This window comes from Eufriesea mexicana, unplaced genomic scaffold, assembly GCF_001483705.2.
Source record: "Eufriesea mexicana isolate 0111107269 unplaced genomic scaffold, ASM148370v2 scaffold2928, whole genome shotgun sequence".
NCBI classification, from domain to species: Eukaryota; Metazoa; Arthropoda; class Insecta; order Hymenoptera; family Apidae; genus Eufriesea; species Eufriesea mexicana.
This window is the reverse complement of record NW_016911035.1, coordinates 975,351-998,338: the sequence shown is the minus strand read 5'-3', so window position 1 is coordinate 998,338 and position 22,988 is coordinate 975,351. Positions and strand designations below refer to the sequence as shown.

At 44.5% G+C, this 22,988-nt stretch overlaps 5 protein-coding genes across 6 annotated transcripts; 2 read left to right on the top strand and 3 right to left on the bottom strand.

Moving 5' to 3' along the window:
- Positions 1-804: 804 nt before the first annotated feature.
- Positions 805-5,345, bottom strand: LOC108550757 (uncharacterized). Its single transcript, XM_017904596.1, has 3 exons — positions 5,200-5,345; positions 989-3,584; positions 805-871 (listed from the first exon to the last, which is right to left on the bottom strand). The coding sequence occupies exons 1-3, from the start codon at positions 5,300-5,302 to the stop codon at positions 805-807; spliced, it is 2,766 nt and encodes a 921-aa protein (XP_017760085.1). The 5' UTR covers positions 5,303-5,345.
- A 9,712-nt stretch (positions 5,346-15,057) lies between these two features.
- Phm (Peptidylglycine-alpha-hydroxylating monooxygenase) lies at positions 15,058-17,108 on the bottom strand. Its single transcript, XM_017904594.1, has 3 exons — positions 16,919-17,108; positions 16,534-16,752; positions 15,058-16,427 (listed from the first exon to the last, which is right to left on the bottom strand). Exons 1-3 carry the CDS (start codon positions 17,057-17,059, stop codon positions 15,756-15,758), a joined length of 1,032 nt encoding a protein of 343 aa, XP_017760083.1. The 5' UTR covers positions 17,060-17,108; the 3' UTR covers positions 15,058-15,755.
- Positions 17,109-17,531: 423 nt separating this feature from the next.
- Positions 17,532-17,977, bottom strand: Arl6 (ADP ribosylation factor-like 6). Its single transcript, XM_017904578.1, has 2 exons — positions 17,827-17,977; positions 17,532-17,743 (listed from the first exon to the last, which is right to left on the bottom strand). The coding sequence occupies exons 1-2, from the start codon at positions 17,975-17,977 to the stop codon at positions 17,532-17,534; spliced, it is 363 nt and encodes a 120-aa protein (XP_017760067.1).
- Positions 17,978-18,297: 320 nt separating this feature from the next.
- Positions 18,298-20,067, top strand: LOC108550743 (uncharacterized). Its single transcript, XM_017904577.1, has 4 exons — positions 18,298-18,355; positions 18,442-18,917; positions 18,999-19,334; positions 19,408-20,067. Exons 1-4 carry the CDS (start codon positions 18,298-18,300, stop codon positions 20,065-20,067), a joined length of 1,530 nt encoding a protein of 509 aa, XP_017760066.1.
- Positions 20,068-20,663: 596 nt separating this feature from the next.
- Positions 20,664-22,826, top strand: LTV1 (LTV1 ribosome biogenesis factor). Of its 2 annotated transcripts, none has more exons than XM_017904583.1 (7): positions 20,664-20,933; positions 21,027-21,579; positions 21,659-21,852; positions 21,915-22,043; positions 22,106-22,297; positions 22,391-22,639; positions 22,713-22,826. In XM_017904583.1, exons 1-7 carry the CDS (start codon positions 20,931-20,933, stop codon positions 22,824-22,826), a joined length of 1,434 nt encoding a protein of 477 aa, XP_017760072.1. In that variant the 5' UTR covers positions 20,664-20,930. The 2 variants fall into 2 exon arrangements, with proteins under 2 accessions (XP_017760072.1, XP_017760071.1); XM_017904582.1 differs by having other exon boundaries at positions 21,656-21,852.
- Positions 22,827-22,988: the final 162 nt, after the last annotated feature.

Genomic DNA, 22,988 nt, shown 5'->3' with positions numbered 1-22,988 from the left:
GCACGATAAGCACGGTGACTGGTAGACGTAAGACTAGCGTTAATAATACAATGCGAATCGCATGCGAGAGTGGCATCTGGGGGTCTACGCGAATCTGGCTTTTATCGCCGGAACGCGAACGCAAACGCAAACGCAAACGCGAACGATCCGCTTATCGTCTCGAGTTACGTCCACCAGGACGATCGAATCGAGTTTCTCGAGTATAACGAGCAGCAGCGGCAGCGGGAGCAGCGGCAAGTGGAAGTGGATCGTTTAGCGCGATGACGATCGATCGTGCGGTAACTTCCATCGAGAGCCGTTTTTAATCGCATGCATGTTCGAAACACATGATCGTGTCGAGCAATCCGCTAGTCCGTCACGACGCGTGACACGTGTATCGCATACGCGATATACGTACATGTACGTATCGATTAAACGCGCGTTTTCGCGTGTACGTATACTGGCACATTAGAAATTGGCGCGCATCCTCGCCTCGATAAAACGAGACCGTGATAAGATCGATATCGATCGCGAATCCACCACGGATCCTGACCGATTGTGTCTCTGTGTGTGTATGCGTGTGTGTGTTAGCCTGTGCGTGTGCGCGCGTGTGTGTGTGAGCCTCTGCGAAGATGATCGCGGAAAGAATACGTGACAAAATGATCGAGTAGCGCGAGGAAAAGGAGAAATTTGAAGGAAATTCGATCGTCGCGCCGCGTCGTTGGCTATCTCGCTACTAATTACAGCCGCGATCCCCGGCGGATTCGCTCGGTCGAATTTCTTCGATTGCGGAAGGTTCCAGTAGGTCGATCGTCGCGAATAGTTTTAATTGCCGTTGATCTCGATCATGGTCACCGAGTTTCCTCGACGCTCGTCTTCCGTCGTGGAAGAGAAGGAGGAGGAGGAGGAGGAGGAGGAGGAGGTGGAGGAGGTGGCGGCGGAGGAGGAGGAAGAGGTGGACGAAGTGGTGGACGAGGAGGAAGAGGAGAAGGAGGAGGAGGAGGAGGAGGATGGTGAAACGGTGAAGCTGGCCAAACCGCTCTCGACCAGGCTCATCAGATCGTTCTGACGAGCTCGCGCCAGCTTCTCGGCACGCGCTTTGTCCTCCGCCTTCTTCTTCTTCTTCTGTTCCTCGATCGAGGCCACGTTGGCGCGATTTCCGTTCCTCGTGTTCTCTTGCACGAATTGCTCGAATTTCGACAATTGCTTCTCGGTAATGCTCTCCGGTATTTCGTTCCCCTCCACAGATACGCCGTGCTTGCTCACGGTAGGTTTGTAAGTCTTCACCTTGGAATGACCTTGAATGATGAGGTACATCGGGCCACGGATGGGTTTAGCGGGTTGTTTGTAGTGCGAGAAAATGGGATCGGTGGTCAAGCTTGGCACGGTGGTTATTCGCGGGGTCGTCGTGGGTCCGATCGATACCTTTTTCCGCTCGTCCTCCGCTTCTTCCTCCCCCTGCTCGTGCTCCTCCTTTTCGTTGCTTGCCACGATTTTTCCCGTTTCCGAAGCTTGCGTCCGAGTGTTGGCCATAGGGGAATTTTCGAGCGACGAGGAAACGGTAGGCAGGAAAGGAGAAGAGGTAGGCGTGGTGTAGATGGACGTGGTCGACTCCGGGACACGAGATCGATGTCGATCGAAGAAATGATCGTCAGCGCCGATCGCCTGCGAGAGCAGAGTCGAAGGCGCCGGAGAATCGACGAACATGCCGACAGGGAAATCCTGCTGCAGCTGTGGCGGCCGATGTACCGACGACTGATCCATCGCGATCATCGGGGATCCCACGTGATCGATCGGCGACCTGACGGGCGGTGGCGCGTGCATGTGCGTCATCGGTGGAAACACGGGCATCGAAGCCGGTGCTCGAAAACCCATGGTCGGACGCATGCCACCGATAAGATGCATCGTGCCGTGGTTAGGTCTAGCCTGTGGATGCATCATGGATGAAAGAGGGGCCGGTGGTGGCGCGAACGCGTGCAAAGGATCAGCGGGATGTCGGGAGGGAAACGGAGGAGGAGTCATCGTGGAATGAAAGTGCACGGCGTGCTGCTGGTGAACCGGCGACATCATCTTGCTCGGTAAGATGACGGAGGATTGAGAGCTCTCCGACGACATCGGAGATCCGATCACGGAATTTCGAATCGGTTGGAATTCGAGCTTGGACGAGATGTCGCTAGCCATTTCCGTTCCCGTTCCCGTCCCCGTCCCCGTTGCATAGGTGTCCTGGACGCCGATCGTGGCGGTTTCCGGCGCCGTCGTGACTTGCGGCGTTACCGTACTCGTAGGCGAATAACTGGACCATTTTTCCGAATAATTGGTCGGCATCACGACCGCCACCGCTCCTTTCTTCGCCTCGTGCGACTCAACGTCCACGCTTTGAGGAGAATTGGCTACGACGATGTGCATCTTCTCGACCGATCGATCGGTCGTCGAGTCCTCTTCCGTCTTTCCCCTGTCGCCGTTGCCGACATGGGGGTCTGCCACGGTGGTCGTAGTGGCCGTGGTCGCGGCAGACGACACCGTATTCGACGAATCGACCGCGCCCTTTTGTCCGATCACCACCTCCTCGTTCTCGTTGCTGTCTCCGTCGACTATTATGTTGGCGTTTTGCTCGACGACCACCTCGTGATTCGAGGATGCCGCCGCGACGTGATGATCGATCTCGTACTGATCGCGAGAGTAGTCCGTGGTCTGACGAATCGATTGTCCGACGTCCGAGATGGTCGGCGTGGAGAACGGTGCACCGTTGGTACCGGCAGACGGCCAACCAGCGGCGGAAAGGGTTTGCGTCGATTGATAGATCAAGTTGGACTTTTCGAAGGAAACCGACGGCGTCGTCAAGCTTTCGTACTTTAGCTTGGTCGGCTGCGACGACGCAGGACCGTACGCGCTCTTCACCGTTTCCACTTGCGTGGACACGGTCTGCGTCGGATTCTTGCTCGGTGGAAACTTGGACGAAGAAGCTTGAGATTGGGACTGGGACTTGCCTGGCTGCTGTTGATTGTAACTCTTGGACGGATGTAGTGGCACGTAGAACTGCGATTCCTGAAGGACCGGCCCTTCTTCCGTTTGCGTGTTGAACTGTTGCGTAGGCTCGACGAAGCTCACGATCTTGTCCTTCTGCGTCAACGGCGGCGGCAGCATCATCGTGTAAGGCTTCGTCTTTTGATTGTAAAACGGACTAGGATAATAGCTGGCGGGCATCGATTGAATTCTATTTTGATTTCTGTAGTCGATCGGCCCGTTTCTGAAGTTGGTCGTACGCACGAGTTTCGGCGGTTCCGCGCCGGTACTGCCCGTGAAATCGTTCCTGTACGAGACGTCCTGATGGTTCGATCTCGTGAATTTTGGCCCGTCGACGAACTTGAAGAACTGTTCCGGTATTTTAGGGCTAGTCTTCTTCGCGGTCACTCCCAGCACGAGAATGTCGCGTTTCGCGGACGGTTCGGTCGTGTGAGAATCCAGCCAGTATTGAACTCTGTCGAGCACTGGTGGAACGTAATCGAAGGTAGGATTGTTCTTCAAGGGATCTCCACGGCCAAGGGGCGTCCATTCGTCGTAATCCATTCTCGGTGAAAACACGCGCGGCTTGCTCTCATTCTGACCTGCGAACAAAACAGTCGGATTCACGTATCGTCGATTCCAAGTGGCGATCGGTGGTAAACGCCGATAATACGGTCGCGTCTTTTCGCTCGCGGAGGAAAATCGATATCGATCCCGACGGCGGCATTTCTCTCGTCCGTTTCTACTCGTAACGCGAGTCGATGCGTTTTATGCTCGGCTATATGCGCGACGGTACCGTAGAAATAGAAACGGCGCCCGTTCGTCTCGGTAATGCGAGGAGAAAACGCGAGCTCTCGAGAAGCTTCCAAGTTTCTTCGCGATATAAAAAGTACGGAACGGTGTTCGTCGCCGGAAGGAAAAGTCGGAAGAAAAACGGAAAGGAAAACGGAAAGGAAAACGGAGAGGAAAAGCGAAAGAAAAAGGAAAGATAAGGATGAAGGAGGAGGTGATATATCGATCGGAGCGTTGGGGAGACGAGTCAAAGTTCAGCGAACGCGCGCGTCGCGGAGAGACCGCAAGGTCTGTCAGGGGTAGATAGAGGTGGCCTGCAGGCGCCACTGCTCGAGTCGCGTCGCGGTACACGATGCATCGACGATATCCGAAACGCGTATTTACGCACGTAGGTGTCCGTTGGAGAAAATTTCTACGCGGGGATAGGTTATCGCGAGCGTCCGGTCAAACGTCGCGGGCAAAAGTCTGGTACACGCGAACACGAAAGAGCGCGAACGTACGCGAAAGGTAGAAACGTGCGAGTACGCCTGTTTTTCGCGAGGGCACGCCGGACAACTGAGCAAAGATTCATTAAGGTTAAGTGCTTGCAGTCCCTGCCACCGTCGAGACAAGAGGAACGTATTTCTTTCGTGTCCCAGATTTATTGTCGCGAGCTTCGAATCGCTCCTGTTAAAAGATCACTCGACGCTGTATATACGCGTGCACGTTCATCTCGGGTACCTTCTCCGTGTTTCTTCGATTCCTCGGCGAGGACTTGGACGCTAGCACGCTTAAGCTCGCGCGTCGTCGACTGCACTCCTCGATCGTTCCGATACGCTTGTACGTAGGTATGCGAAGTTTGGATCAACGAAGAGATACGAATTTCAGGCCTGTGTCGTCTCACGGACGAATATACGCGCGCGTACGAGCGTTTTCCTACGGTTGCACGTGTATCGATACGCGTGAGTGTTCTTTTAGCACCGAGCTGAGTGACCTACTGACCCGGCACACACGCTTAGGCACACGTAAACGTGTACGTAAAATTTCTCGACGACGGCAATACGTTTTTACTAAATACCGCGTATCTCTACGAATCGAGACGTTTACCGGAATTAGGAAAGCAAGCTTCGCGATCTTGGACGGGATGATCCGTTTTTCTTCGAGCATCGGGTCACTCGAAATCGGAATCGGAATCGGACTGACCGGAAGGATTCCGCCAAATCGCGTCGAATCGATTCGTTCTTTCCTACGACGCTTTACGCGGAAAGCTCGGTGTGGCGAGGCCAAGAGCGGCATCGACTGGGTCGCGAGAGCCGCGTCGCAACGCGTCGTTCGTCTACCTCGACCGAGACAGACGATTACGTTTCTTGCTGGCCCGGCAAGAGGGTCGTCGATAGGAATTACAAACGGAAAGGACGAAAAGAGGAGAACGGAAAACGGACTCACCGGTCTTGTTCTCGAACGTGGAGGTAGCGCTTTGACAGGACGAACAGCAAAACAGTACCGCCAGAAAGAGCCATCTACAGAGGTCCGGCGATCTTCCCGGCATCTTCTGAAAGGATAAAATTTCGAATGAGACGACGCGGAAGACGAGAATCGCAACGAATTCTCCACGTTACTACCCTCGATTAACCCCCTGTGTCTGCCGTGCGTTGGTTTGGTCGAAACGGCGACCATCGAATTACTCGCGTACCGCGTTCCCACGATCCAGACGCATCCACCGACGATCGGCCAGTGTGTCCGCATACTCGTCGGAGAGCGTGGAGAAATGGCGCGTCTGGATTCGAACGACGGCGAATCGCGCGGTTGCGAGCGGAAGGGTCGATCGTGGCGAACCGAGCGTAGCTTACCTTTCGGATGGGCCGTGGTTACGAAATAAATTCCGTAAAAGGAGGGACGCGACCGTGCCTGTAACGTCCGGGGACTGGGCCAGAAAGGACGGTTAAAATCGCGAGGTACTCGTGCACGTGCGCGTGCGCACGCGCAAACCTCGCCTGCGAATTCGGATTCAAAAGCGATCGAACGATTGGACGGTAATACTTTCACCAGGTAGACACGTGCAAATCACTTCTCGACAACGCGCAACGGTCACGCATCGCCGATTCGGTCACAGGTCGGTCGCGTCCTTTGGTGCCGTCGCTGTGGTCATCGTTGCATACGCGTACGCCTGGCTTTTCAATTTCTTCGCCTTTCTTCCCATCCGATACCGCCGATACCGTCCGATACCTGGACAGCCTTGGTCGCGTAAACGCGTGGATTAGGAAACGTTGGAGACGCCATCCCTTCCTTTCTCGGGGACGACGGTGTTTCCTTGGAACGTTTGGGGAATAAAGAGTTTGAAAATGGCGGATGTGCCGTATCTTCGGGTTGCCGAACGAGACGAAGCGGGAGAGCAGATCGGTAGCGAAGATTTAGAAACGAAAAGTATGTAGGTCGGTCGAAGGGATGTTGGTGGATGCGCACGGGTTTCGGAAAGCCTGCTGGCAGCGGTTTCCAATCGTATTTGCACGTGCGATGATCGTGGCATATCGAACGAGAAGGAAAGAGAGAAAAAGAGAGAGACACGTGGTAACGGTAGACGATGCTTCGGGCGCCGAGCTCCTCTCTCTCTCTCTCTTCCTCTCTTTCTCTCTTTCTCCGTGTGGAATAAGATTGCCAAAGAAAGAACGTGGCCAGCATGGTCGGGCGAGCAAAGAATGCCGCCTTCCGCGACGCCGCCTTCGGATTCGGCGTGATTCGACCTTGAACCTCCGATCGCGAACCCAAACGGAATCGTCCATCTCGAAATTTTCCGATCCCGTCGATAACGAAACGCTATTTCCACCGAGCACACGCGTGCCGTCTGGCGTCGCGTTGCGCAAGCGTGAGCTTTTTCCTGGCAAATATTTCCTCGCGAAGGTACTCGCGAAGGTTCTCGCGAAGGGGAGGATGATGAGTTGCGGCTGAGCACCTCGTGTCGGACTTGCATCCGGTTCTTCCTTCCATTTCCGTCGACGTCTGTTGCCCGCTTCGCCAGCCGTATACCTCTGCTTAACCATAATTTATGGACGCACGAATAGACTGCCTGGAAGGTATAGAAGGAAAACAGAAAGATCGGAGAAAGTAGACGTCGCGAGAGCGCGCGTGCGTGGTTCCTCTTGCGAGAGTGCCTTTCCGACCGATTAACGCGTCGCGTAATCCACCGCGCTACCTTCCCATTTCCTCGCTTTCCTCTTTCCTTATTTTCCTTCCAATCAAACACGCCGCGTACGTTCGCTTGCTTGGAGCTAACGACAAACGAGCGAGTGACGCGATGAATCGTCGCGAGAACGAGTTTCGTTCGTTCCGTTTCGTTTAATCGAGAAAAAAGACGACGTCTTTACGAAGGTAGACGCGAGAATCGGCGTACAGTCGGAACGAGACTGGTCACGCGCCGTCTACCGATAATTGCCGTTTACGAGTTAGAATTATACACGGTTGGAAAGTTATCGCCGTGGTTCGCGAGCTCTGTAACGCGGATCCTTCCGCACCGCGAATCGCGATGCGCAACGTCGGTGAACCACGTCGTGAACGTCGTTGTGCTGAACGATGACGGCGAAAAAAGGGATAGAAAAATACGGAACTGGTAATAATTGGCTACGACGAAGAGGAAACGGCAGAGCAAAGAGTCAAAGGTTGGATCATGTCAGGGAGGTATGGGAGAGTAAGGTTGCTCGAATTTACGGTTCGGTATGCGCGAAACGTGCCGAATCGCAGCCGACCCATACTACCTGCGTACTCTACCTATCTGCTTGGACTAACCGTCGAATGCAGAGGAGAGGGCGACGATACACGCGCATTACAGCTCCGGTTGGTATCTCGAAAATATATTTCATCGTGCGCCAAAAACGCAAAATTGCGATGGCCATCGCTGCTCCTAATTACTTTTTGCCGGCTGCACGCGGTTCCACGATAAAGGCAAAAACGCGTGGGGATGGGGGAAAAGAGAGGACGAGAGTATCGGCGAGAGAGAGAGAGAGAAAGCAATAAACGCGTATTCGCAAACACTTTGATTCGTAAAACGTTACCATCGAGATGTAATATAGGCGAATTAAGCGGGCTGTTATTTAAGGGTCGAGAAGAGAGGGGAAGAAAAGGAAAAGTAAGGGTAGGGTAAAGGATGAGAAGAGGAGAGAAGAGAAGGGCAAAGGAGCAAGAGGGAAGGAAAGGGAAGGGAAGGGAAGGGAAGGGAAAAGGAGAGGAGAACGGAGAGCGGGACAGGAGAGAGGAGTGAGGAGAGAGGAAAGAGGAGAGAGGAGAGAGAGAGAGAGAGAGAGGAGAAGAGAAGAAAAGAGAAGGGCAGACGAAAACCGGAGCGGGAAGAAACGGTGCGGCGCGAACGGCCCTGAGATCGAGGTTGGCTCGCGAGACAGCGTGGCCCCATGGTTTCACTTTATCTCTCTCCTCTGGACCACACAAGGTTATCGTGCGCGTGTGAACGCGTCTGTAAACGGCTGCAAAATTTTCGCGTATCGTCGTATCCTCGCGCAAACGCGCGTACCTCCGCGTGAATATCCGCAAGGTGTCTGTAAACGGCTGCAAAATTTTCGCGTATCGTCGTATCCTCGCGCAAACGCGCGTACCTCCGTGTATATACCGAAGGTATATACCCTTGGTATCCTTGGTCCGAGAACGAAGGATGCCGACGAAGCGACGTTCACGAGTCGTCTCGTGCAACGAACAGCCGTTTCCGGGAAACGAAATCCTTCCGCGATGGATCGATCGGCCGGTCGGTCGACGAATCGATCGAAAGTGGCCTTTCGATATCTCTCCGTGTCGAAGATGAGAAATTAGCGAGGTTAATAACCGAGAAGGAGCATACAAGGCAATCGTGGTATATGCAACGTTCCTGCTCGAGACGCGAAACGACGCGTAACGACGCGTAACGACGCGAGAGAACCGAGCGTTCGGCGCAGTTGCACGAAAGCGACGACGATCCACGATCGTAATTGCGATCGATGAGTAAGCGTATCGCGGACGCGTGTCTAGGATCCGTGGAACGTGGTCGCGTGGTACTCGTCGCGGTGGTCGTGACGGTGGTGAAAAGGCGAACCGGTGGCGAGAAAATGTCTCGAGAGCGAGCAGCCGAATAGAGCGAAACAGCTGTTCTTTTCATCGAAAGGAGAAACGAGACTTTAACCAGACACATCGGCAAGAGGGCCCCGAGGAGAGCCGTGGCCCCAAAACCAAACCGGCCTATATTAGCTAAGAAGGTGTATTACGTATGCAGGCCGTTCGGTCTCGCTACCGCTCCTCTTCTCGCGTGCGATGAAATTTTCATCGCGGTTGCCTCTCGTACGGGATACTCATGCGAAACCATACCGATACGCAGTCCCACGAATCTTTGCCGATCAGCCGAACGTGGCATAGCGCGAGCAATAAAAGCCCGCAAAAGCGAGAAAAAGTAGTCGGTCCGCAGACCTCGGACCTTGCTCGTCCAGACATCGAGATAAGCCTGACAGTTCGATCCGAGAAATCGATCGAACCCTCGTCGTTGCTTAACGTAACGCCGATTGCGCTTCTAACGTCTCTCAAAACGTCAACGAAATCCCTATTCCACGCTAATTTTCTTTTCCCTCTTCCTTTTTTCCCTTTCTTTGCATTTTTCCTCTTTTTTCTTTGTTTTTTTTTTTGACACCTTCCCTCCTTCCATCTCGCTTCTTTGGAATATCGTGGTTGCGCGTTTGTCCGCGTTCCACTGCGAAAGTGGGGAAGAAAGATAAGAAGAAAGGTGGGGAGAGGCGTTAACGTAGAGATCCTAAAAGAAGAAAGTATAGTAGTTCCGTATAGTTGGCAAAGATTTTCTGTACTTCCGTTGGAATCGTGTCCCGAATAGGGGTCACGCGATTTACATGTGTTCGCTCCTTACATCGATGAGGATTTCTCCGGTTCTTTTCTAGGTGGTCTTCCACCTGATTGGAGAAATAACGAAAGTTATGGGTTCCCGTGAGCGGCATCAATCCCATGAAATAAATTACGACAACGAGACGGAGAGACGTACGCCGCGTATTTCTTTCCTTCGTATTCCTCTCGAACGAATTCTTTCCTGGCAATCGCGATTTAGGTCGCCGAGTAAGTTAGTCGAATATTTATTTGTCTCTATGTACCACTGCTGCTGCTGTTGCTGCTGCTGATCTTTGTCTCATAAAAATTAGCGTCGCGTCGTCGAAGAAAATTCTTTCGCTCGTTGTAAAACGATAGAACGGGATATAGTATAAAGAACTCTTTTCGCGATGGTTGGTCGGAAACGCGTCCGTCTCTTCTCTTTTCCTCGTCGATCCCGTATCTCGTGTAGACTCTTTCTCTCTCCGTGTTCACCTTCGAACATATCGAGTCGAACCGAGAACGGTTCGCACCGAGAAATATTTCGTGCACCGTAAATGACAGCACCAACTACGAATACGAATACGTAAATGTCTGGATTACGTCGCGTACACGCGCGGATAGGATGAAGCGGTTAATTTCGTAACCGCATCGATCATCTCGGAGATCGACGCTGCTAGGTAGCCGCAATCTAGCCTACCTGTTACGTATACGTAGGTGGTGGATCGGAAGGACGGGGTGGCGAGAATAGAAACGAAATTTTCCTGCCAACGTATACACGCTGGGGGAAGAAACTTTGGCACTGTTCCTGCAATGCCGATGAAACACGGAGACACAGATGTAATTTCGCGCGCGAGAACAGACCAATCGGGGATTGGATACGAGTACGCGGAGTATTGCGGAATAGCGGAAAAAAGATGGCGACCTAGTTCGAACAGTTTCTATATATGTTATCCGTGAACGTCGTTTAGGCTGATTCGCATGAAAGAGCTGATTTTAGTAAAAGCTTGCCAAGTCGATGTCACGGTTTCTGGCGCCGTATTCGTATTCGATATTAAAGCAACTTCCGGTTATCGACGTTTCCACGTTGGCGAAAATTCCGACGCACACGCGATAAACCGAACGTTGCCGCGAGACCATCGACTTCCTCTTCGCCGCGCGTTTATTCTTTTCTCTCGAATCGCCATCCGATGTTTACTAATAGCTAGCTCGAATCGGCGAACGTAGAGGGTGCACGAACGGTGATCAAGGATGCACCGGCAAACGAAACCGCGATTGGGGAAACCTTCCTACTCGAATGGCCGATAATTGAAATTCCGCGAGGGACTACTATTTCGTTATTTACGTGCCCCTAATGCTGCGCGCATGCTCGTCGAATTCGTGACAACTGTACGTACGACTATGTTAGTCGACTTTACGAGTCGACGGCGAACATCGCGATGTTTCCCAGCAGCGCGAGTTTCGGTCGATCGATGTTGTTCCGGCTTAAGGATGCTGGCAACGAGGACGCAGCGAGGAAAAATCGTGCGAGCAAGTGGAACGCCGACTACCCTTCTACGCGCGAATAAAGTCGCGATCGAAATTTCGAACGCGTTCGAATGGAGTTTCCGGCATTTCCGCGATACGCTCCGGGAGGAAGTTACGGTACGAATTCTCGAACCACCGCACCATCGCCACCACCGACACCACCTTCACCGCTGCTAGCAGTTCCGCGTGTCGCGGTACGGACCACTCGTTAACGATGGGTAGCATTAGCGCGAACTCATTTCCGCTGGTACACGTACGAAATGTGCGCACGCGTTTCGTGTATGGGGCGTAAAGAGTAAAACGAAATAGCGAATTTCCGCCGAATTTTCGATTCCAAAAATCGAGTCCTCTGAAACGGTATTTTGCTTTTTAGCCCCGTACGAAACGCGTCTCTTTCTCTTTCCGTTTCTTAAACACTTGGAACGATCGATGAACGCAACGGGAAAGCAGAAAGAAAAGTGGAAAGAGATTGAAAAAAAAAAAACTTACCGCGATTGTAGCAAATCCTTTTCCCACGTACCACCGCTAATCCCTTGCGTTTGGAAACGATAGCTGTAAATCTATCGAGAAATCCTAAACCGAAAATCGCAACGCCTTTTCGTCCACGGGCATAGTTTCTCTTCTTCTATGCTCTCTTTCGTATCGTTTCGTCCTCGAACAAACTTGCGACCGCCAACGTTTACAACGACGAGGATGAGGACGGCGGAGGGGACTGAGGCGAGAGGAATGGGAAAGGACCAAGACGGATGAAAGGGCAGTTTCTCTAAAAACGTTGGTAGGATTCTCTCGTTGAGCGATCGATATGCACGCGTATACGAGGCGTATACATGTAGGTGTCGGAGCAGAACCGCGATATCGAACGATCGATCGTCGAGGCGTGTGATATGACCGAAAAATCGCGGAAACTAACGAGACTCTCGTGGGATTTGTTTGGCGAAAGCTCCGATTCGTTCGGAGCGCAGTGGAGAACTGAGCGAAGTGCCGGCCGGTCGAGCAGCCAGGCGGGCTTTTCCAACCGGCTTAACCAATCGCGACTTCTCTCTTGTCCCACGTGCCTCTTTTTCTCTCTCCCTCTCTTTCTCTTTCTCCTTTCCATTACCCTCTCACCACCGATCTTCCACTCATCGGCCAAGTTATCGCCGTCGGGTTTAGTCTACATCCCTCGTAACCGTGCATCATCCCCTAGCGTCGTCGTCGTCGTCGTCGACGTCGTCGTCTCGTCCTCGCCGCGTCGTTGACATAGTCGTGGTCGTGGTCGTAGCCTGCGTTCATCTCCTCCAAAGGATTCGTCAGTTTTACGCGTGACGTATCGATCGAGCCAAGCCGCCATCGAGAAGCAAGGATCATCCCCGTTCATTGCCCGGATCCCTACGCGATTTGTCGCGATCTCGGGAAAGGTCGGTGGAACGTCTGGATCGTCCTCGATCGGACGTGGAGAGCGAATGGCGGAGCGAAGAAGAAGATGCGTGGAACGAGACGAGGAGTAAACGATACTCTCGAAAGCCGAGCATTTAACGCGTATCTATTCTCGTTGGAATTCTTCGAAGACGTGCCACATTGACAAATACGCGCGTTCGAGTCGAGGCGCAATGTAGCCTCGTTCGCCGTTAATGGGCAAGATATGTTTTCGAATCCTCTAGTCCGCAGGTATATCTGGTTCGCGCGATTTACGTACAGCAAAGTCAAACGAAGCCGGTCGCTTGAGGAAAATTTGCACGATCGGTCAACGCGATTTAATTGGATCGTAGACTTTCGCGTAGTTAAATAACTGTAACGCAGTGTCCGCTTTTGAAATGGAAAGAGAAACTCCGTCGGGCGGAATTTAAAATGCAAAATTCCTCGTCTTAAAGTCATATTCCAACGAGGTTACGTCAGGTTAAGCATGGGAACGGAAAGGGGAGAAAATTGGCTGGGACGCTATTTACGTAAAATACGATGGAGAGAGAACGGGGAGAGAAGGAGAGCGGGGAAGAAGGGAGGGAAAATGAAAAAAAAAAGAAACAAAGCTTAGGTCGCGTCTACTTGGTTTGTGCGCCAAGCTGCGTCGGACGAAACGTGATCGAGGCCTTACTTTCCAAGTTGCCTGCAGAGCATACACGGTCGATCGGGCTGCATGTGCTTCGCTCGCTTTCCTAACCACGAGACACGCTTTTACCCCACTATCATACCTTTATGCGCGCGTGACGTGCCGTTTTCATTGAGGCATTATCGAACTATAATCGTCGAGGTGACAAACGCGTCCACTACGTCCACTCGGTCTATGCGTGTTCCAAGTATGCAAAAGTAATCGCGAAAGACGTCGCATTCGCTCGCAAACCATCCAACCTTATCGAAATCGCGAAAATCCGTTCCGTTGAGACAGAGAAAGGAGGAGAGAGGAAGAGAGAGAGAGAGAGAGAGAGAGAGAGAGAGAGAGAGAGAGAGAGAGAGAGTTGCAACAATTTATTCCCGTCGGAATGAAGTTCGTTTTCGTTTCGATGTTACGCGTTACGAAATCTGGAACGAAAGTTAAACGATTCGTTTAAAAAAATCCCGCGCAATTAACATACTAAATATTTGGCTAACTTTCTCTCGTGTACGTGCTAATGAAACTATAGCTTGTCAAACGAACGATCGTGTTCCGGCATGGTTTGACGGAAAAATCCGCGTCGAGACGCGCCGATCTAACTTACCGTCCAACGCCTCGTATTCCGTTCCTTTTCCACCTGGCCACGCTTTTTTCTTACTTTTTCGCCCTCTCCTACTGGATCAGCTTCGTGCCCGACCTTTATTGGCTTTTCGTTTGACAAGAAGCAACCGAACCACTAACCGAGTCGCAAGACGTAGCGTACGAAAGAACACGTTCGAGAACCGGAAGTATAAAGTATACCGGGGCTCCGAGCCGATTTTACTTTCACGGGATCCTGTTGTTTCGATGCTACCACTTATCATTCAATCGATTACTTTCGTACAACTCTATCTACCTTTCGTTATCTCTACGTGATAGTCCGTGTTAACGTTACCACGATTATATTAAAATCAGCTCCAATTTTACGTCTACCACGCGCCGATATTTCACCTTCGTGCACGATTTCTTCGCGTTTGCATGAGAAAAAGAAGAGAAAGCTACGTTATAGATAGATAGAAAAGGAATCGCTTGTTTCTCGTAGCCGGATAGATAATAACGAAATCGTACGATCATCGGCACCGAATCATTCCCCGAGAGAAGGCTGATACGTGCACGGGTGTAATGAGAGGAACCGGTTTTCAATTTTGCACGTAATAACTTTAGGAATCGACACGATTAACCAGAGTATCGGCGGTCTAAAACGTATCGGAAGATCCACGCGAACTAGCACGAGAGGAACGAAAACGCGAATTAATTTTCCTTTCACGGAACGTAATTCTCGTTCCCTTTCCCGTCACGATATTACTCGAGGAAATCGTTTCCCGAATCTCGGGAAATGCGGGAAATCGCGCGAAAAACGTGGAAGCGGTACGCGACAAAATGCCGGCGAAATATGCGCGTTTCTTCTTTGAAGAGAAAGACCGCGATAGCTTTTAAACTGCTCGACGACGCATCTCTGATAGATTCTTTCACATACTCGTTGCACTTTCTCCGTTCATTTGTTTTCCGAAAACGTACGTCCGCGCTTATCGACATACTTTCAAAGAGAGCCAAATGTACGAGAGACAATAAACTTTGCGAAACCTTCGTTACGCTTATTTATTAAGTCGCTATAATATAAATAGGGACGAACACCCGTGCGGTGCAACGTGAAAATAAGTTGCGAGAGGACAACGAAATGAAAATTGCGTGATTTGCATTTTTCAATATATACATGTATGATTTATTTAAGTATCGAAATAGTATTATTCGGAAAAAATGTATGGAAATGCACCTGTGCATTTTCTGTATAACTTCGAAAATAATTTCTTTACATGTTTTGTTACGCTTATAGACAAAATAAAATCGTATGGTAATATATCGTGGAAATGTCTTACTTTCAGTCGTGTTTAGTTTCAAAGACCTTCTCTTACATACGCATTCGAAGCACCGTTGAGTTTCCAGAAAATATTACTACGCTATTACATATGACGAGAATGACGGATAGAATACTTTCCTTTCGTATTCGTCGGATAATTTACATGGAACTAAAGGTGTTTAATTAACAGCGAAAGCGCGAGTTCGTCTGAAATTAATAATACTAAGTTTCTTCGTTCACTGTATACACGAACAACGATTATCGGTAGAAATTAATCACAGATAGACATAAAAAAGAAAAGAGAAAAAGAAAGGAAACATTATAGGCCGAATATAAAATCTTCTTTCGTTCGTCGATCGAATGTAGAACGTTCTTACATGGTGGTCATTCGTGTACTAATATAAAATTAAGTACTGTTTTGCAAATACAAAATATTCGTAACAAGAAATAAATAACCGCGCGGGCATCACACTGTGAGAAGGAACAAAGCGCGTGTAATGTTAACCTATAGATTGTCGTAACTTCGTAACAAATACGACAGTCTCTATTACCGATAAAAGAACAAATTCTATTTTATAACAAATAGATCAAATATTTCCGCTAGACTCTATACCATTATCGACAGTCTGGTACGTGTATCGATCTTCAGCCGAGGCAATTAATATTACGTTATAAACTAGATGCCTCTACAGTAGGAATGTTAAATAGTTCAGCGTCTTTCCAGTAATAATCAGGAGGGCCTTTGGTAAAGCAGAATTTCAAAGATAGTGGCTCATCGTCCTCGACATAGTACATTAGATAAAAGTTACACATTTCATTGGCTTTAGTAGCGCCAACGTATGTCCAACTGTCCCGTGTACTATACATGGTGCAACGAGCTGCTACTCGATCTCCTTGACTAATTGGAACCTTATTATGTATAGGATAAAACATTTGAGGCGTCAAGGGATCTCTTTTACCTAATTCTATCCATGTGTAATCTGGTTTTACCAAATATCCAGAAACTACTTTCCCAAGTGAATGAGTATGAACTCTATACGCGAAAGGATGAATAGTTTTGTTCTCTTTTATTATGCAGTCCGTTTCCATGTATGTTGTGCTTCTAGGTGGTATGGAACCTGAGGTTCCCAACAAAAGAACACCAGCTAATTTATTCATTGGACGTAACGTGTAATGGAGAAATACGCCGGAATCGTCGGTTCTACCATCTTGAAATTGCACGATATGGGAATAATGAACTTGTAGAACTAGATATTTAATCATAGAGTCTCCGCCAACTTTGAAACCTACTCCTTCTGGCAGAATTAACGCCGGTGCATCTCTAGCCCAAGCATACAGTATCTATACAGGATATTAATATTGTTAAACTTTTCACGTTAGTTTTCATAAAGATTGTCGAGTTACCGTTTAATTATTTCTTTTTTCTCTTTCTTTTCGTGTCGTATACCTGAGAATTTTCTGCACATGGAATCATTGTTTCTATGTTATCATTTTTACTGTCTGCCATTTCTCCACAATCCCATACAGGTTTCGAGCTACCAGGTTTACTACAACCGTATAAAAGTATATGATGCGCGCTTGCCATTGTTGCATTTGGTTCAAAACCGATCAAATAGTAATTTCGTGTAGGATCTACCTTGACAGGAGTACACAGATATAATTCTTCCTAAAAATAAAGGAAACGTCATTGTTACTTTATTATTTATTTATTTATCTACTTAATATAAACTAAGAATTGAAAAGTGTATCATAATTTACGCTAATATGATAAAATATTTAAAGATAAGTGAAATAATAATTTCCTACACTTTTCTTTTTCAACGAATATTTACCCTGTATGGTCTAACATTTGGCATAAGTAATGCATATTTATTTGTATCGTTGCACTGTACAAATTTAAACAAAATCGTAAATAGAACGTATGTCATGAAAGGATAACTTCCTTTCATATTGTTCTTCATATTTACAAACATTTCATGAATTATCTGAGAAATTCGTATCAACACCTGTCAAATGTCACAAATCGATATTACACGTTCCACGCATAGGTAATCTCTGACGTACGAAAAGCATTTGCAAACGCCATCTATCAGGAATACATCGATTTATTATATATAAAAGTTCTCAATAAAAGTACATATCCTATAAAACAACGATACAAACTAATAATTATTGCCATCTGAAAATGTAAACTAATTATGAAATATCTGTAGAAATACGATTCGATGCATTTATTTATTGTTCCAATTCATTGGCGGCTAGAGTCACGTGAACACATGATGTTCGTTCGTTCGATATTTAAATGTCATTCGTAACAATCACGGTTCCAAATTCGAAACGAAATATTTAAATGCTCAATTTTAAACGAACCATAACACAATCGATTGCCTTCCGTCTATAATTAACTTTTATAAACAATAATAGGTTTATAAATTAAATTTATTTTTATCTTTTATTAATGTATATATCACGAATTTGATCTGTAAGCCATTCAATTCCTAACTGTAAGCCTTCTCCAGTAATTGCATTCGTTGCTCGTATATGCCAAGGTTTATTCTGTATACGATCGAGACCAAGTCCAGCAACAAGTTTAACCGTGGTTAAAGAATCTGGCAAATCCATTTTATTTGCCAAAAAGAGAATTGGTATTTTTCGACCTACAATATGCAGTAGGAAAATTTTATTTCCAAGACAATTCTGATATCTAGTAACAAGATATAAAAAAGTAGTACTTATGTACCAGCTACGTCTGGATGCTGAAGAAGCATATCTAATTCTTCCTTAACAACAACCAATCGTAGTTTGTCGCTGCTATCAATTATGAAAATGATACCATGACAATCTTTATAATAATGTTCCCATAACGATCTATGACGATCATGGCCTGACATATCGAATGCCGTGAAACTAACATTTTTAACTGTAAAAAGAGAAATATATATTACATCTTAATAGCATTGTACCTATTACTAATATTTTATGACGAATAGTTGTTAGAAATAGTATAAAATGACGAGACATAATTAATATGTATTTATATATATATATATAAATAATAAGTATATTTGTATTTCTTTCTTTGGTTTTTTCTACGCTGCGTTAAAACGAATGAGAATCACTGAAAATAAACACGATAAACATAATATGATACATTTGCGCGGTAGCCTTTAAAAGTAATAGTAAGTTGTTTTTATATAAATTGTTGAAAAATATGGAAGAACAGAATATTGTAGAAAATTTTATAAATAATGAAGAAAATGCGAAGAATCGTGAAGGTAAGCTAAATGTTCGTTTAAGTCAAGCTAACCCTACAATATCGATGATAAAGATAATGCCAAGTATTATTCTGTTTTAGAATCTACAGATGAACTGAAACAACGATTGAAGGAACAAATACATCAATTGAAGTCAATAATTTTGCAAATGGAATGGAATTTGGATATGATAAAATTTGGAAATACTAAATGTGTTTTTCCTTCAAGCACCAGCAGTGATCTAAATACTAAAATTCCAGATGTCAATATTCAATTAGAGACTGAATTACATAAGTACTCTGGTCTTCATTGTGTAAAATTTTCAGCGGAAGAATATGTATTTCATTTTACACCCCCTAATAAATATGATAGAGAAAATATTTTTGCGGTACAAATTCTAAATAACCAAGGCAAAGGAACTTTAGGGAAATGGGTAATGCCAATGGGAATTGATTTAAATGATATTGTATCCGAATATCCTATTACAGATTTGAGAAATATACCGAATTTCTTGAGAATCTGTAAGCAACATGTAAATGCTTATTTTGTGCGACAGCAACAATATATTATATTGATGGTATGTCTTCTTATTAACTTCTGTTTTTAGGAAACAGAGAGATTATGGAATATAATATTAAATATATATTTTAACTTTCAGAATACTCTTTCTCGTTTAAAAAATTGTAATTTACAAACTAATATAGGATATACACAAATTAATTTCGAACTGTTGATGATGTACAACAAAAATACTGATTCGTATATAGATATAGTTATATATCTCTTCTACAATATTGATGCAGCTAGGCCAAACAAAATTAAGGTAGAGTCATTAACACAGGATGAATTAGATAAGGACACACAAAAACATCTAGAAACATCGTTAGTGTGCTTTAAAAAATTTGACTTGCATATAGCATTTGAAGAAATGTTGAATATGAAAGCATTTACATGGATTAAACAAGATGATGAAGATAGTCCATTGCGCATTAGTGTATGTAGAATTCTTAGCTATTTGAAACAAATGTTGTTCTAAATTTTAATGAAAATATAATTTTTATTTTCAGAGTTTAAGCGATTCAAGTGATGAAGGATATTTAAATGATTTCTCATTGCAACGGAAATCTTTTATAGCCCAGAAAAGTAAATCAAGAATGAGGAAGAAACGGAAAAGAAAAAACCAGGATAAGTTGAGTACACCTAAGATTTCAAGTACACGTGAATACAGTAAAAGAGATATTTCTCTTCATAATAAAAAGCAGGATTTGCAGAATGTTAAAGAACAACCTGTAAGGCAGCAAGATAATGATATCATGGATCCTACACCGAACATAAATGATTTTAAACAAAAAAAATTAAAACAGACTAGATTAAAATTTCGTTCGAATGATTCAGAATTACAGAATAATAATAATAATGCTACATCTTCTAATGAACCTGTATTTAAAAAGAAACAAACAAGTCCACAGATAGACAAACCGTATACCAGTACTCCTGTAAAACCAAATGAACATCTTTTCAATTTGATTAATGATATTAGTGATATTACAGTAGATGTTGCAAAAAATGATAATCCCGAAGAAGATCAAATCCAGAATGATACTTCAGCAAAACTGTTGCAAAATAAAATAGAAAAGAAAATAAGACCTTCTACTCGATCAAAAGCCCAGAGTTCAAAAACTGTAGTCCATAAAAAAACAAAAAGACAAAGAAAAAATATAGTGTAACTGTTCAATGGTAGATTTTTCGATAGAATGTAATATTCCACATGTTTTGTACATTATTTATACCTATTATATACATATATATTTGTTGTTTAAAAGTAAATAATATTTATAATGTAATATATTTGCGTTGTTTATTCGTGTTAACGTCAATTGGTGCTCGGACAGATCAGCAAGTGCAAGTAATATAGTACAAATACGGCTTTAAAGCACGTCAATTTAACATCGAATGTCGTTCACTCGTCATTGTTTAACTTACATGAAAATTTTTCAACATTATACCCGACAGTGGGCACTATGTCTATGCAACGGTCATCCTCGCGTTTGAAATTATTTATGACCGTCGACTTACCACTATTGTTAAGGCCCACTACTAAAACGTTTACTTCCTTTTTCTTAAGACCTAAAAGATTCGCTAAACGGTCAAATAGCCCCATTCTCTGTGTTCTCTTGAAGGTTTGTTACGTGTTTATCGAATATCAATAGTCAATGCTGTAATATTGCCTGCTAAGGAGAAGGAAATAAATTCAAGAATGAAAGATATACTTAATCGTTATTTTCACAATATTTATACTTGATTTATTAATACAAACAGCATAACTCCTACTATCTCCATAGTCTGAATAAATGTAGTAGAAATAATGATATTTCTAACGTAATTATTGAGTAATTTTGTTTCAAGTATAGAAATCTTACGTATTCTTCTATTAGGTTGAGAATCACTAACAAAGCGCATGCTTTCGTGTTTTCCGAAACTGCTGTCGGGGCAATGATTACGGAATTAAATCTGTATGAATAGTTTTAAATAAATAATTCTTTTATCGATTTGTTTTCAATATTACCAGTTAAATAAAAAGGATTAAAAAATGGTGAGTTTGAACAAACCGAAATATACCGAATTATACGTATGTTTGTGCATTAGGTTATTTATACCTTGTGTATTTGATCACTTTAATTTTCAGCCGAAGGGAAAAACAAAAAAGTTCATTGATAAGAAAAATTCAATAACATTTCATTTAGTTCATCGATCGCAAAAAGATCCATTAATTGCCGATGAAACAGCTCCGCAACGCGTACTTGTACCTGTTGGAGATACACAAGCACCTAAACTCGAGCGAAAAAAGTTAGATGATAAACGGAAAAAGGAGCAACAAAAATATGGCATATATTTTGACGACGATTATGATTATTTACAACATCTTAAAGATGTTAATTCTTTAACAGCAGAATGGGAACATTTAGATTGTATCAATTCTTCGAAATCAAATGACCAAACGAATGCACCCAAAATTAGTTTACCATCTTCTGTATTTGCTTCAAATGTGGAAGAAAAAGTTGGACTTTTGAATAAAGCAGCTCCAGTTTCGGGGTTACAATTAGATTTAGATCCAGACATAGTTGCTGCTATGGACGATGATTTTGAGTACAGTGATCCAGAAAACCAATTGGAAGATAATTTTATCGAATTAGCTAATAAAAGCGATACTGATAGTGATATTGCACCAAAAGAATATGGTATGTATTTATAAAAATGCATCAAGCATATGAAACAACAGATTTATATTTTAAAAATGTAATCCAAATGTATCAGCAGAAATGTCTGATGTTTCATCTGAGGGAAACATGGGATTGTCCGATGAAGAACAAGATGAAGTGTGCAGTTTAAATGGACCTCAATATACTTTTAGAGAAGAAGAAATAAAATCCCGTTTTACAGAATATTCACTGAGCAGCAGTGTAATAAAAAGAAACGAACAACTAACACTTCTTGATGACAAATTCGAAAAAGTAAGTAATTGTTACCATAGTGTATATCTTTGCATGATAGGTATATACTATTACCATTCTAGATGTATGCAGCATATGACGAAAATGAAATTGGTGCATTAGATTGTGATGATATTGAAGGATACATTGCACCAAACTCAGATTTAGTTCTTCAATGTGCAGCAGAATTTAAGGAACAACAAAATGAAGATGTAAGTAGATAATATGTACATATAAAAAATAGAAAGGCTTAAACATTATTTCATTTTAATAGACCGACAATATTGGACAATTAATGAAAGATAGAATGAAAATTTTGGAAAAAGAGTATTCCAGTTCTGAGGACGAAAGCAGTTTAGAAGAACTTATTGTTGATACAAGAGAAAAGGATAAATGGGACTGTGAAAGTATTATTAGTACATACAGTAATATTTATAATCATCCAAAGTTAATTTCTGAACCTAAGGTATACTGTTTAAAGATAATTTCTTTCCCTTTGTTTTATTTTATTTGATTCTTCATTTTCGTTTCAAATTAGACTGTGTAAACATCTTTGTAGCATCCACAAAAGATCAAAGTTGATCTAAGAACTGGTATACCGAAAAACATTTTAGATAATTCTTCTGGAAAATTAACTGCTAAAACATTGGCTCAATTTGATCAGCAAAATGAAGACTGTAAACCAAAATATCCGCGGTCTATCGCAGAAAGTATGAAATCTACCTTAAGTACATTAAGCGTAAGACCCAAGAATGAAAGTTCTACAGAAAGGAAGGAAAGGAAGAAAGCACTTAAAGAATATAGAAAAGTAAAATCGTGGCGATAATTATTTGCATGTATCATACAATACCAGGCAAGAAATTAATCGCGATTATTTTCAGGAAAGGCGAATAGAACGGAAGGCAAATAGCGAAGCATTTAAAGAGGAAAAGAAACGTCAGGAAAAAGTTTTATTAAACAATAGGCAAAATATTCAAGGAAATAGAATACTATGATAGAATATATAGGCAAAACATTCAAGGAAATAAGATACTTAATATATATGTATAAATTCTATTATATCTTTCTTTTATAAATAATAAATAATTTGTAAACCTTTAACAACTTATTGTACATTACATATATTATGTAAAATGTATATAAAATATATTTTACTG

Coding starts and splice junctions, on each gene's coding strand:
- LOC108550757 (XM_017904596.1), bottom strand. CDS start 5,302: ATGCCGGGAAGATCGCCGGACCTCTGTAGATGGCTCTTTCTGGCGGTA. Junction 3,585..5,199: donor CACGTTCGAGAACAAGACCG/GTGAGTCCGTTT, acceptor TTTTGTTCGCAG/GTCAGAATGAGAGCAAGCCG. Junction 872..988: donor AGCTTCACCGTTTCACCATC/CTCCTCCTCCTC, acceptor CTCCTCCTCCTT/CTCTTCCACGACGGAAGACG.
- Phm (XM_017904594.1), bottom strand. CDS start 17,059: ATGTTTGTAAATATGAAGAACAATATGAAAGGAAGTTATCCTTTCATG. Junction 16,753..16,918: donor CAAATGTTAGACCATACAGG/GTAAATATTCGT, acceptor CTTTATTTTTAG/GAAGAATTATATCTGTGTAC. Junction 16,428..16,533: donor CATGTGCAGAAAATTCTCAG/GTATACGACACG, acceptor TATCCTGTATAG/ATACTGTATGCTTGGGCTAG.
- Arl6 (XM_017904578.1), bottom strand. CDS start 17,977: ATGTCAGGCCATGATCGTCATAGATCGTTATGGGAACATTATTATAAA. Junction 17,744..17,826: donor TCAGCATCCAGACGTAGCTG/GTACATAAGTAC, acceptor TGCATATTGTAG/GTCGAAAAATACCAATTCTC.
- LOC108550743 (XM_017904577.1), top strand. CDS start 18,298: ATGGAAGAACAGAATATTGTAGAAAATTTTATAAATAATGAAGAAAAT. Junction 18,918..18,998: donor AACAATATATTATATTGATG/GTATGTCTTCTT, acceptor TTTAACTTTCAG/AATACTCTTTCTCGTTTAAA. Junction 19,335..19,407: donor ATAGTCCATTGCGCATTAGT/GTATGTAGAATT, acceptor TTTTATTTTCAG/AGTTTAAGCGATTCAAGTGA.
- LTV1 (XM_017904582.1), top strand. Junction 21,853..21,914: donor TTGATGACAAATTCGAAAAA/GTAAGTAATTGT, acceptor TTACCATTCTAG/ATGTATGCAGCATATGACGA. Junction 22,044..22,105: donor AGGAACAACAAAATGAAGAT/GTAAGTAGATAA, acceptor TCATTTTAATAG/ACCGACAATATTGGACAATT.